Below are 13834 nucleotides of genomic sequence, written 5' to 3' on the forward strand. Positions count from 1 at the left end.
CACCTCCTTGAATTTTATACCCTCATCCCCCTGGAGGCAGAGGAGGGAGGACAAAAAAGCTGAGAGCTTGGAGATTGTAAGCCCAGCGCTGCTGTGTGACATTGAGAAAGTGGCTCTACCTCTCTGAGTCTGTTTCCTATACCAGCCAACATTCTGTGTCCTGGGCGCAAGGCCCCAGGTTGTAAAAGTGGAGAAAACAGAGTAGTCTGTTGACTTTGCGCTCTAGTAAGAGAGACATGATAAGCAATGAGATTACTAAATAAAGCAGGTCCACATTGGCTTCAAAAACAGCATAAGAAGGTGGAGGGGGGAAAAAAAAAGGGGATGCAGCCATAGCAAGTAACCTGAGAAGTTCCTCGGGGTGAGCCTGAGTGGTAAGAAAAGCGAACCCCACAAAACCCAGGTGGACGGAACTGCAGAGGCGCCGGGCGGGAACATCTGGCTGAAGCATCTGGCAATGAGATCAGAGTTAACACTGGCCAGGTTATTTCACGGGAAACCTCCAACAACCCAGCAAAGTGAAACATCCCCCACCTGACAGATGAGCAATGGAGGCTCAGGGGAGGGAAGTAGCTCCCCCCAGGATCCCCGGGCTGGAGGCGGCAGAGCCCGGTCGGCCCATCTTCCTTCTTGGGACTTCCCAGTGCCCTGGGTGTGACCCTAAATAGGAGAGAAAAAGCAGCAGTAGCCTCGGTCTTCCTGGAAGTGCCAGCTGAGCCTTATCCTGGTCAGGTCCCCCAAGAATCAGCAACTCCTCCAGGAGGGAGGCACCCAGGAATAAACCCCAGGTGGCGACAGTTCACTCAGCCCTCACAGCTGCTGCTGTGAGACGGTCCAGGTGCCACGACCAGCCATGGGGTCTTTGATGTCAGGGAGGGAACCTGGAAGACCTGTTTTCACATCCCATCCCTCCTGAACCCCAAGACGGGCACAGCCAAGCCCCAAGAGCATTTCTTCCAACCAAAAGATTCCAGAGGTAGCACATGCCTATAATCCCAGCTGCTCCAGAACCTGAAGCAGGAGGATTACAAGTTTGAGGTCAGCCTGGGCAACTTAGGGAGATCCTGTCTCAAAATCAAAACTATAAAGGGCTGGGCATGTAGCTCAGTGGTGGAGTGCTTCCCTAGGAGGTGCGAGGCCCTGGTGGGGGAGGGGGGCGGGAGGCGAGAAAAGATTCCGTCTAAGTCCATGGCAGGGAATGCCAAAGGGGAGCTCCAGATAATCTTCGTCTCTGATAGCAATTGTGTAAGTACAGAAATGTGAAAACCACTGAACTCTCCATCCCTCCATTTCAAAGTCAAAGAGCTAGGCATGAGTGGACACAGTGTCATATGCCTGTAATCCAAGTGACTCAGGAGGCTGAGGCAGGAGGATCACAAGTTCAAGGCCAGCCTCAGCAACTTATTGAGGTCTAAGCAACTCAGTGAGACCCTGTCTCAAAATTTAGAAAAAGGTCTGGGGATAAAGTACCTCTGCATTAAAACAAAACAAAAAACTAGCCCCGGTGACATGCACCTGTAGTCCCTGCTTGCTCAGGAAGGTGAGGCAGAAGAATCATGTAAGTTCACAAATTGAAAACCAATCCCAGCAACATAGCAAGATTATCTTAAAATCAAGAACTAAATAAATAGTAGTTTAAAAATACACTTGCACTGGCCAAGTAATCCAACTCGGGAGGCTGAGGCAGGAGGTTTGCCAGTTCGAGGCCAGCCTCAGCAATGTAGCGAGGCCCTAAGCAACTTAGCGAGCTCAGTCTCAAAAAATAAAAAGGGCTGGGGATGTGGCTCAGTGCTGAAGCACCTCTAGGCTCAATCCCCGCCGAGCCACAAACACACACTTGCCTTGTTATGCCATTGGAAATGCCTCTCCACCGATTCCCTCCTGGAAACACTGGTAAATAAAAGTAAGGATTTAAGTATGGTGTCGCCTTCCCTGTACATGGGCACCAAAACGTTTGCTCAAGGAGAGTGCCGGCTTAAAGAAAAATGGAAGGAAAGCGAGAACTAGAGAATCACCATGTTTGCAACAGCAGTGAGCCACTGATTTGAGCAGCCATCACCCGTGGCTCTAAAAGATCAGGTAAGATGATATGGACAAGGGAGCAGTGTGCTCAGGGCACGGGGAGTGGCCGCAGCAGGGCTTGCCGGGTACAGGAGCAGACTGTCCCCAGCATTCGCTGAGGTGAGTCTCCGTGTCACACCAGAAGGACCAGCGAGCCTGGCGGGCCTCCTGCTATGATCCAAGGGAAGTTCACAGCTTCCCCAAGGACACATCTGTCCCAGAGAGACACCCATCGATCTGTCACTCTAACCTCCAGATTACGGGAAATGGAGGGGGTAGAGGAATCAGTTAAAGGACAACATCAGGAAGCAACAGACAAATCCAGAAGGTGGGGCGGCACACAGGACTGTTGTCCCAGTCTCTCTAACAAGTCACTGGAAGGACAGTGGGGGCAGGTGACACCATGGATATTTTGGGTCAAATCACTCTTTGTGGCCTGGGTTGTCCTGCCTGCTGTTCCACGTTGAGCCAGTGGCCCTCCCACCCACCCCAGCTGTGACGAACAAAGATGTCCTGGAGGTCAAATGCGTCCACAGTGGAGAACCCCGGCCCTAGCTGGTTGCAGTGGCCCAGCCTGTAATCCCAGCAGCTCGGGAGGCTGAGGCAGGAGGATCAAGAATTTAAAGCCAGCCTCAGCAACTCAGTGAGGCCCTGAGCAATTCAGTGAGACTCTGCCTCTAAATAAAATATAAAAAAGGGCCGGGGATGTGGCTCAGTGTTTGAGTGCCCCTGGGTTCAATCTCGGGTACTAAAAATAAAAATAAAAAATAAAAAGCACGGCTGCTGAAGAAAGAGGATCACGAGTTCCAGGCCAGCCTGGGCACATAGTTATGACCAGGTCTCAAAAAAATTTCTGCGTGGTGGGGGCAGGGACTGGGATGTAGCTCGGTGGCAGCGCCCTTGCCTAGCGTGCCCGGGACTCTGGGTTCTGTCCTCAGAAGAGGAAACCAAATGGCAGAGCAGACAAGTGACAGCCACATGGCTCTTCAAAACAATGGCAACCCGATTTCCTAAGCCGGTGACAGGGAGAGGGCTCCATGCACGTGTGCTCAGGGAGGAGGGACATTTAACAACCACTCATGTTCAGGTGAGTCCTTAGGGAGGAACCCCACACAGGGCGTTACACGAATTGACGCCACCTTCCTTTCTGGGACGATTCATCAGAGAAGACAGCCTTTCTGCTTGTTATACATGAAGTGCAGTGAATTTTTGTCAAGCTGGTTCTTTTTATAAGTTTTTTTTAGTTGTCAATGGACCTTGCATTTCACTTGTTTACATGCGATGCTGAGGATCGAACCCTGGCCCCCACGCGTGCTAGGCAAGCGCTCCACCACCGAGCCACATCCCAGCCCTCAAGCTGGTTCTTCTAACAAACTTTTCAAATTAGGTACAAGATCAGTAGTGTCCAGACATATCCCTGTCGGTAGGATGAGTGTCAGAGGACGCCTGCCCAAACATGACCACAAACAGGCTTGATGAGAGGAGGCTGTCTGAGCTTGGCCAGAGGTGGCGTATCTGTGGGCACAGCTACTTGGGAGGCTGAGGCAGGAGGATCCCTTGAGCCCAGGAGTTTGAGGCTAGCCTGAGATAGGAAGGCCTTATCTCAAAAACCAAACGAACAAAAGACCTACTGGAGGAACTTCTTCATTCTACCTGAAGGAAGAGCTGGAGCAGAAAGGGATGCATAGAGATTTAAAATCAGAAGAGAACCTGAGAGTTGTTTCCTAAGTGGCTGGGCTTGGAGGGGAAATGCTTGCTGCATTTGCTATCTCCAGGAACACGTCTCGGTCTGTGTTTTATTTCTGCCTTTCTGCAGAGAAGCAACTTTTTCCGACAAATATTTTTAGTTGTAGATGGACACGATCGATACCTTTATTTATTTACTTTTATGCAGTGCTGAAAATCCAGCCCAGGGCCTCCTCACACGTGCTAGGCAAGCGCTCTACCACTGGGCCACAACTCCAGACTGGAGAGGCAACTCCATTTTTTTTTTTCTATAATAAGGACATTTATTATGTCAGAGCAGTCTAAAGGGAGGACAGGTTTGAGGTTCTGTGGACACCGCACCTAACTGACACCTGCCAGATGGGCTCCCCTTCTCTGCTGTCCCACCCCAGTGTCTCGTCGGCCTCTTTTGTGGCTACAAGACCTCCAGCTGTCACATCTGAACAGGCTTCTTCCTAGACCTCTTCCTCCTCCTTTTTCTGTTTTTTTCTTTTCTAAACTTATTATAAACTATTTCAAACATATAGATAAGAATAAAAGACAGGTTTGTAAGATCTTCACATTATGCCATATTTGCTTCATACCTTTGTAGTCCTGTAATTTTTTTTTCTTTTATTGGTGTATTAGAGTTCTACATAATAACTAGTTGGGTTCATTTCGAGAAACTCATGCACGTATGGAATTAAATTTGCTCCCTTTCAGTTCCCACCCCCTCTTCTCCTACCTCAGCTCTACTGGTCTTCTTTTCACTGATTTAATTTATTTATTTGATTTTATTTATTAATTCATTTTGGTATTGGGAATTGAACCCAGGGGCGCTTCTTCACTGAATTTCATCCCCAGTTTTTTAAAAATTGATTTATGTTTTTGAGACAGGGTCTCACTAAGTTGGTTAGGAAGCAGGATTTTTGCAGGAAGTTAAAGGAAGTAATAATTGCTCTGTCAAAAAAAAAAAAAAAAGAAAAGCAACAACACAAAATCACAATGTCACACTCAGCTAAACAGATACAGACAAGATCTATTGCAGCATTCCCCTACCAACATCCAAAATGCTACATCCCAGCCGAGGGGTGGGGCTCAGTGGTAGAGCCCTTGCCTATACACCCGCCCTGGATTCATCAGGATAATGATGAATAATAATTATCAGGATAATGATAATGTTTTTTTGGATAAACCAAAAAAACTAGTGATGATGATGTTGATGATAATAATGCATCATACTGTTGAAGGCTCTTTGTGCAGGAACTTGCATTAATGAGCTGGCAAAGATTGGGGAAGGGGGGCCGGGGCTGTGGCTCAGCGGTAGAGCACTTGCCTAGTACGCGTGAGGCATGGGGTTCGAGTCTCAGCACCACGTAGAAATAAATGAATAAAATAAGTCTATCAATATCTAAAAAAAATTTTTTTTTAAAGAGTAGGAAAGGGAAGGGGTCTGAGACCTTAAATGGAAGGGTGAATGTGAACCAGGTGTGGCTTTGCCTGGACGAACAGGTGTGCTGGAGTTGGGAGGAAGCTGGGGAGTTGGGGAGACTTGAGCTCATTGGTATTTGAGGGGCAGTATCAGATTGCAATAGGCTGTGGACCAAACAGGAAGTCAAGAATAGAGATGAGATGTCTTTGGGTCAGAAAACCAGATTTTAAAATCTGTAAAACTGTTCAATATGGTCGTGGTTAGCCCTATGTGGCTATTAAAATTACAAGTGGGCTGGGGTGTAACTCAGTGGTAGAGCACTGGCCAGGCATGTGTGAGGCCCTGGGTTCCATCCCCAGCACCCCAAAAACAAATAAACTACAAGTAACTAGAATGAAAATTAGCAGTTTGGTTCTTCACTTACATTCAGTAGCCAAATACAGCTAGTAACTACAGAATTTGAAAAAACCGATAGAAGACATTTCCATCATCTGAAAGGAAGTTATCCTGGCCTATTGCTCTAAAACAAGTCTAAAAACAAATTTCAGGCTGGGCATGGTGGCATACACCTGTAATCCCTGCTACTCTGGAGGCTGAGGCAAGAGGATCACAAGTTTGAGGCCAGCCTCAGCCACTTAGAAAGACCCTGTCTCAAAATAAAATTAAAAAGGTTGGGGAGGCAGCTCAGTGATGGAGCACTTGCTTAGCATGGGTAAGGCCCTGGGATCCATCCCCAGTATAGGAGAAAAAGCAAGAAAAAAGAAAAGGAGATTTTGGCAGAATGAGACTAAACCCCTATCTCTCACCCTGTACGAAACTCAACTCACAATGGATCAAGGACCTTGAAATCAGACCAGAGACCCTGCATCTTATAGAAGAAAAAGTAGATCCAAATCTTCACCTTGTTGGCTTAGGATCAGACTTCCTTAACGGGACTCCCATAGCACAAGAAATAAAAGCAAGAATCAATAACTGGGATAGATTCAAACTAAATAGTTTTCTCTCAGCAAAGGAAACTATCAGCAATGCGAAGAGAGAGCCTACAGAGTGGGAGAAAATCTTTTCCACTCATACTTCAGATAGAGCACTAATTTCCAGAATCTATAAAGAACTCAAAAAACTCTACCAAAGAATACAAATAACCCAATCAACAAATGGGCTTAGGGATATGAACAGACACTTCACAGAAGAAGATGTACAAGCAATCAACAGATATATGAAAAAATGTTCACCATCTCTAGTAATAAGAGAAATGCAAATCAAAACTACCCTAAGATTCCATCTCACCCCAATTAGAATGGCGATTATCAAGAATACAAGCAACAATAGGTGTTGGAGAGGATGAGGGGGAAAAGGTACACTCATACATTGCTGGTGGGGTTGCAAATTAGTGCAGCCACTCTGGAAAGCAGTGTGGAGACTCCTCAGAAAGCTTGGAATGGAACCACCATTTGACCCAGCTATCCCACTTCTTGGCCTATACCCAAAGGACTTAAAATCAGCATACCACAGAGATACAGCCACATCAATATTCATAGCTGCTCAATTCACTATAGCCAGATTATGGAACCAACTTAGATGTCCTTCAATTGATGAATGGATAAAAGAGACCGCGGTATATATATACAGTGGAATATTACTCAGCCATAAAGAATAATAAAATTATGGCATTTGCAGGCAAATGGATGACATTGGAGAATATCATGCTAAGTGAGATAAGCCAATCTCAAAAAACCAAAGGCCGAATGATCTTGCTGATAAGCGGATAATGACACATAATGGGGGTTGGAGGCAGGCAAGAATGGAGGAAGGAGGGACTGTATAGAGGGAAAAGAGGGGTCGGGGGAAGGAAAAAATAACAGAACGAATCAAACCCCATTACCCTATGTAAATGTATGATTACACAAATGGTATGTCTTTACTCCATGGGCATACAGAGAAACAACACGTATCCCATTTGTTTACAATTTAAAAAAAAAAAAAAAGGAGATTTTGGAGACCCAGGGAAATTTAAGCATGCACCTGCTGTGAGAAGCACAATGTAAGATGCAAAATGTGGCATTGCAATTATGTAGGAAAATATCCTGATTTTTCAGGGACGCGTGCTGTGGTATTTCGAAGTAAAAACTCCCACCCATAAGGTTGAGATGTGATAGCACGTGCATAAATCACTGGGCACGAAACCGAGTATGTCTCGAGTCCTCAGTGAGGGCCAACAGCCATTTTTAAAGAAGTTTGGAAAAACTGAAAAGAAAGACTTCCAGCTCATTTCATCCTCCGTTGACAGGTGTCCTTAGTGTATAAAGAACTACCAAAACTCAGGAAGAAAAAGATATACCACCCCAAGGAATATGGGCCAGGGAAGGTACTAGAGAGTAAAGAGAAAACCGCAAACGCTCCAAACCGGGGGCGCTCTGCCCTGCCAGCCTGCAGCAGGGGAAATGCAGGTTTTCTCTACTCGAGAGCCTATTTTTCACTTGTCATGTTGGCAAAAATCCAAAGTTTGATACACACTCGGCTAGTAAGGCTATAAGGAAACGACTCTTACCCATTTCTGGAGGAAATATGAATTGATTTAACCCTCGGAGGGGAAATTTTGATGATATATGCAAAAATCATAAATGTGCACCATCTCTGAGTCAGAAGTCCCACTTTGGAGAATTTATGCACAAAGGCACTTGCCTATGTGTGAAATGATGTTTGGACAAACGTCTCATCGTAGTGTTAGCCTGAAAGGAAGGAGCAGAAGTGGGTAGGAAGAAAAAGTCTCCAAGAGCGACAGCAGCTATGAGCATCCACATGGAAGATGATTTTGCCACTGCAGAAAGAATCAACAGGGATGCGTGAAGATGGTTTTGCTGGGGGAAGCAGGGTGCAGAGGAATGGGGGAAGAACGCTGCCTTCCACCGGGCGCAGCTCCGGAGGCTGAGGCAGGAGGATCGTGAGTTCAAAGCCAGCCTCAGCAACTTATTTCCCAATGCCCCCTCCCAGTCCCCCCAAAAAAGAAGGATGTTTTTTAATGAACTTCTGGCACATGCTACCACATGGACGAATTTTCTTTCTTTCTTTCTTCTTTTTTTTTTGTACCAGGGATTGAACTCAGGGACACTTAACCACTGCGCCATATCCCAGCCCTATTTTGTATTTTATTTAGAGACAGGGTCTCACTGAGTTGCCTAGGGCCTTGCTAAGTTGCCGAGGCTGGCCTTGAACTCTCTCGATCCTCCTGCCTCAGCCTCCTGAGCCACCGAGATGACAGGTGTGTGCCACCGTGCCTGGCTTGCACGGATGAATTTTAACAACATTTTGCTCAGGAAAGCAAGTCAGATGCAAAGGGATAAGTATTGTGTGGTTCCAGTTCCCTCAGGTACGCGGGTAGGGAAACCCACAGACGTGGAAAGCGGGGAGCCAGAGCCTAATAAGAACGGCGTTCCGGTGTCTTCTTGCTCTCTCTCTACTTGCTCGTCTTTGCTTTCACTTCTTCTTGCTGCTGCTGTTGCTGCCGCCAGAGACGGGACCCTGTGCTCCCCACATCCCAGCCCTTACTTTATTTATTGCTTGGTCATTTTAGATGGAAACTCTGAAGCTGGGGGTGTCACTGGGCGGGAGAGCACTTGCTCAGCACGTGCAGGCCTGGGTTCCGTCCCCAGCTCCAGTGGGAGACCGTGTTTATGCCACAGCATCGGCCTTCCAAGCCTCGATTCCCAAGGCTCTGCGTGAGTAGCCACAGCCGGTGATTTCCTGTCCTTCCGAAATTGCTGAATGTATGTGTGTATGTGTTGTGGACACGCCCAGCCCCGCTCTGACCGCTCTGACTCTTACAAGGACCCCTGTCATTGGATTTAGGACCCACCTGGCAATCCAGGATGACCCCATGCACAGGCCATTAACGCACTGCCAGGATTCTTTTCTGCAGTGAGGCCACATTCGGGCTGGGGATGTGGCTGCTGGCAGAGCCCCTGCCTGGCAGGGCCAGGGGATGAGGGTGGCGACTGCCTTTGTCAGGTCACCATTCAACCCGCTGCGCTGGGCAGGGTGCTCAGCACTTTGTATAATTTCACAAAACCTACCCTGCAGCCCCGTTGGGTGCAGTATTATCTCCATCTTCCCACTGAACTCGGGTGTACGGCTTTGTCCAAGGTCACACAGGAACTAGGATTCTACGTGAGGCTCAAATGAGGCGAGACGTCTGGCTTCGTCAGTTACGTCAGACAGCAAGTGCACGCGTCCCTCCCCAGCCCCCCAGGCATCCGCCATATGGCAGGAAGGGCACAAGGGCACCCCCCCCCCCCAGGAGTCACCGCAGGAAAGGCAGAGACCAAGAGCGAATTATTCATCAGCCCTTTAGAAGCAGCACAGTCAGATGCACCCAGGCCTTCTGGAACATGGCCCTTGCCCACACAGGGCGACCCAGGCCGGGAATTTGTAACAGAGAAAAGGACACAGGGACAAAGTTCTAATCCAGAGGGAATGTGTCCTCTAGAATTGACACTTGAGCAGCACTGACCAAGGCTGAAGGGTATTGGAAGAATCTGATGGACTCGTTGAACCTTTCCTGTTGCATAGACAAGGAAACCAAGACACAGAGAGGCCAAGTGGCTTTCCCAAGCTCACACAGTGGGAAAGGGGCAGAGCTGGAATTCAAACCTAGGCCTGCCTGTCCCCAGACCTCCTTCTATTGTTGTCAGATTTTTAAATTGAGATAAAACTGATGTGACATAAAATAAACTGTGGTCTGGAGATGGAAACCTTGCACATGCTAAGCACATGCTCTACCCGAGTCACGTCCCTAGCCCAGGATGAGCCACTTAGAAGCACGGAGCTCAACAGTCCTCAGTACACACATGGCGTTGTTCACCTACCCCTCTATCTATTTCCAAAACATTCTCATCATCCCCCAAAGAGACCCCAGAGCCATTGGCAGGCACTCCCTATGCCCCCACCCTGCCCCCGGGGCTCACAAGTCCTCTCGGCTCTGGGTTTGCCTCTCCTGGACATTGCTATAAATGGAGTCATGTAATACGTGGCCTCCGGGTCTGGCTGCTCTCTCTCAGCGTGCGTTTTGAGGTCCGCTCACGTTGTAGCTTGGCTCAGTACTGTCGGCCCTCGGGGCTTCTGCAGACACCAAGAGCCACAGCTACTCAAGTCCCCGCTCCAGAAGGGTGTAGAACCCCTATAACTCATGTGCATTCTCCCACAGATTCAAAAACCTCTGCAAATTACTTAGAACACCAAACACAATGTCAATGCTCCCTACACAACTGTCATATTGCCCCGTTTAGAGTGTCACGATCAGGAAAAGTTTGCATGTTCAGTACATACGCGGGTGTGTGTGCGTGTGTGCATGCTGTGGGCATGGAACCCAGTGCCTGCTAAGTAAGCACTTTACCAGTGGGCTACACCCCAGGCCTGCTTATTATACTATGACAACACAGGGTCTCACTAGGTTGCTGCGGTTGTGATCCTCCCGCCTCCGCCTGTGATCTCCAAGTAGCTGGGAGCATAGCCTTGTGCCACTGTACCCAGCCAGAGGCAATGTTTTTTAAAAGAGTATTTTCCACCTGCAGTTGGTTGAATTCAGGTTCAGAGGGCCCAACTACTTTTTTTTTTTTTTTTTTTTTTTTTTTTTTAATTTTTAGGGCTGAATGGATCCCCTCGTGTGGTACCACGGTTTGGATGCGGAGCTTCAGTGTTGGTAAGTTCTGGAGATGGTGGTGGTGATGAGCAACGGGGTATGAATACACTTGGTGCCACTGCACTGCACATTTAAAGTGTGTCCGAGTGGCAAAGCTGATGTTTCGTGTTTTACGCATGGTGGCTGGATGTCCGTGGGACTCCGGGATCTCGTTGTCGCTCTTGCTTGCTGGTTTTGCAGTGCCGAGGTTGGAACCCAGGGCCTGTGCGTGCCAGGCAGGCGCTCTGCCGCCGAGGCACACCCCCAGCCCCATGTGCTGTGATTTACCAGGCCCTCCAGAAGATTCTGAGGTTCGCTCAAACTTGAGGATGTTACTACAGGGCTGGGGATGTAGCTCGGTGGTGCAGCCTCGCCTAGCACGCACGATACCCTGGGTTCCCTCCCAGCGCCGAAAAAAAAAAAAAAAAAAAAGATCTTGTCTCCCTCTGGAGGATGACTGAGCTCAGCCACATCACACTGTCCCTGGCAAAAGGTTATCACTTAGCGGGGCAAACGGGAAAGGTCGTGTTGTGGGGGCCGTGCCTGCCTTCCTCTGCTGGGGGAGATAAAGGAGGTCACTCAGCTGCCCCCAGGCAAGGTGGGAGAGCCACTGGGTATAAATGGGGGGCCAGGAAGCAGCAGAGGTGCTGATCCACGCTGGCGTCCGAGGCACTGTCTCTGTTCAGCATGGCCAAGGTCACGCTGCTGCTGCTGGCGGTGTGGGTGCTGGCTGGGCAGCTGTGGCTGGGGTCCGAGGCCCGGGCAGCACCCTACGGAGTGAAGCTTTGTGGCCGTGAATTCATCCGGGCGGTCATCTTCACCTGCGGAGGCTCCCGGTGGAGACGGTCAGGCTTCCTGGCCCACGAAGCCACCGGTGAGGCTGGGAGGAAGCGCAGGGAGGAGGGAAGAGATGGCCAGATGGGTCCACAGAGCCGGGAGAGAGAGTCTGGGATGACAGGCCCCAGGAAGTGGACCCCTTCCTCCCGCATTCAGCTGGGAAGCCCCGCCCTGCCTTGAAGCAGTGGCCAGGGTCTCCGGGATTGGCAGAGCCACAGAGCAGGGAAGCGGGACAGCCAGCGCCCAGAGGCTATCCATCCAGTGCTAAGCAAGGCTGCAGGGGACCTGAGTCCAGTTGGGCAGGGAGGGTGAGCCGTGGGGTGTGCCTAGAGCTGGATTCTGCAGGTGAACGCGCAGGTGACCCCCCTCAGCATCCGTTTCCCCTTGGGAGATACGGGCCAGGAATCTTGAGGAATTGTGAAATGGTGTAAGTCAAAACAGACAAGAGCACAGTCTAAGCAGGGTAGGGGGCCGAGTGGGGCATTCAGCAGGAGGGAGGCTCAGGAGAGCTAGTTCCACAAGAGGCAAAAGAACCTACGTGCAGCTGATGGTGACGGGGGGTGGGGGGTGGGGGGGGCAAGAGGGTGGATGATGGACAGATGGATGATGGATGGATGGATGGGTATGTGCGTGGACCCAGAAGGCACATGGACTGGGTTCAAATGGTGTTTTAGGACCTAGTGGCTGTGTTTTCTTGGGCAAGTCATGCCTCATTGCCTCTGAAAAGTGGGGGTGACAATGACTACACTCACCTCATGTGGTTGTCACTGAGAGGAAAAACCCACGGAAGCACTTACAACAGTGACTGGTGCTCAGTAAATGATCGGTGCTATTTTAAGTGCTTATCATGAGCCCAATATCATTGTAAGTTTTCGGTGGTATTGTCTTCACTGCATATGAAACTGGAGAAAACAGGAGTTATTTTCCCCACTTGGTTGATAAGGAAACAGAGGCTGTCAAAAGTAAGTTCACCTGGTGACAACTATAACTTGGAGAGGCTATCTCCCAAAGCATGCTCTTAGACATCATGTCTTCGATAAATAAAGAGTAAGGGGAAATAAATGACAGGAAAGACAAGCTTAGTAAGGTCGAATGATCTGCCCATTGAAGGCACAGTAAGAATACCAACCCAGGATGGAGTGGAATCAAAACTTTGAACCACAAGGCAGAATCCACAAGAACAGAGAAGAAGCCGAGTCAGTCAGTGGCCAGCATTCTGGTTAGAGTAGCGGCTGAGTCCTGACCCATAACTCTCTCCATCTTTCATAGGGGATGCCTTCCTGGATGCAGACACTGATGCAGACAGCCTGGCAGGCCAGTTGGATGAAGCTGTGGGCTCCAGTGAGTGGCTGGCCCTCACCAAATCGCCCCAGGCCTTCTATGGTGGCCAACCAAGCTGGCAGGGGACCTCTAGGGTCAGCCGAGACGTCCTAGCTGGCCTCTCCAGCAACTGCTGCAGGTGGGGCTGCAGCAAAACCGACATTAGCAGCCTCTGCTAGACCAGCAGCTGTGCAGCCGGGGGACCCCAGAGTCGTGCCCCAGCCTGCCAGCCACTCCGCCCGACTGGGCACCTGTTTTTCTATTCTCTCACATGCCGCATTCATCTTCAAGTCACAGAGGCCAGGTGCTGTGGGCTCAGCCAGTCCCCTTGCCTCCACCCATCCAACCAACCTACCTTGACCTGGCCCTAGGCCAGCTCAGCTCCTACCTGGCCACAGGGGACCCTGACTTGACATCAACCATGCCTCAGCCTGACCTTGCTACAAACCGTGTTCTTGCTCTATCCAAACTGGTCACAGGGAGACCCTTGCCCGCTGCATGGTCCCAACTGTGGTGGCTGATCCCTGGCTGACCCAAACGACAGCACCAAGCAAACTTTGCAGGCCCTCTCTTCCCTGCCTCACACCCCTGCCCCTGCCCGTGCTTCATGGCTGCGGACCCCGGGGGATGGTGGCGGGGTTGCACCCCGGGTTCCCTGACAATCTGCGATGGGAGTGCGCATCAGAACCTTTCATAACCCAATAATAAAGTTCAAAGGACGTGCAGAGCGTGTGCGTGGTATCGTTGGAGGTGGGAAGTGGGGGGCAGGCTTCCGGGGAGCTCGGTATCACCCCCTGATCCCCCTA

At 49.7% G+C, this 13834-nt stretch overlaps 1 protein-coding gene across 1 annotated transcript; it reads left to right on the forward strand.

Moving 5' to 3' along the window:
• Positions 1 to 11534: 11534 nt before the first annotated feature.
• RLN3 (relaxin 3) lies at positions 11535 to 13207 on the forward strand (the record flags this gene model as incomplete). Its single annotated transcript, XM_079116338.1, has 2 exons — positions 11535 to 11745; positions 12978 to 13207. Exons 1-2 carry the CDS (start codon positions 11559 to 11561, stop codon positions 13205 to 13207), a joined length of 417 nt encoding a protein of 138 aa, XP_078972464.1. The 5' UTR covers positions 11535 to 11558.
• Between the last annotated feature and the right edge of the window lie 627 nt (positions 13208 to 13834).

Source organism: Sciurus vulgaris (genome assembly GCF_902686455.1).
Source record: "Sciurus vulgaris genome assembly, chromosome: 16".
NCBI lineage: Eukaryota > Metazoa > Chordata > Mammalia > Rodentia > Sciuridae > Sciurus > Sciurus vulgaris.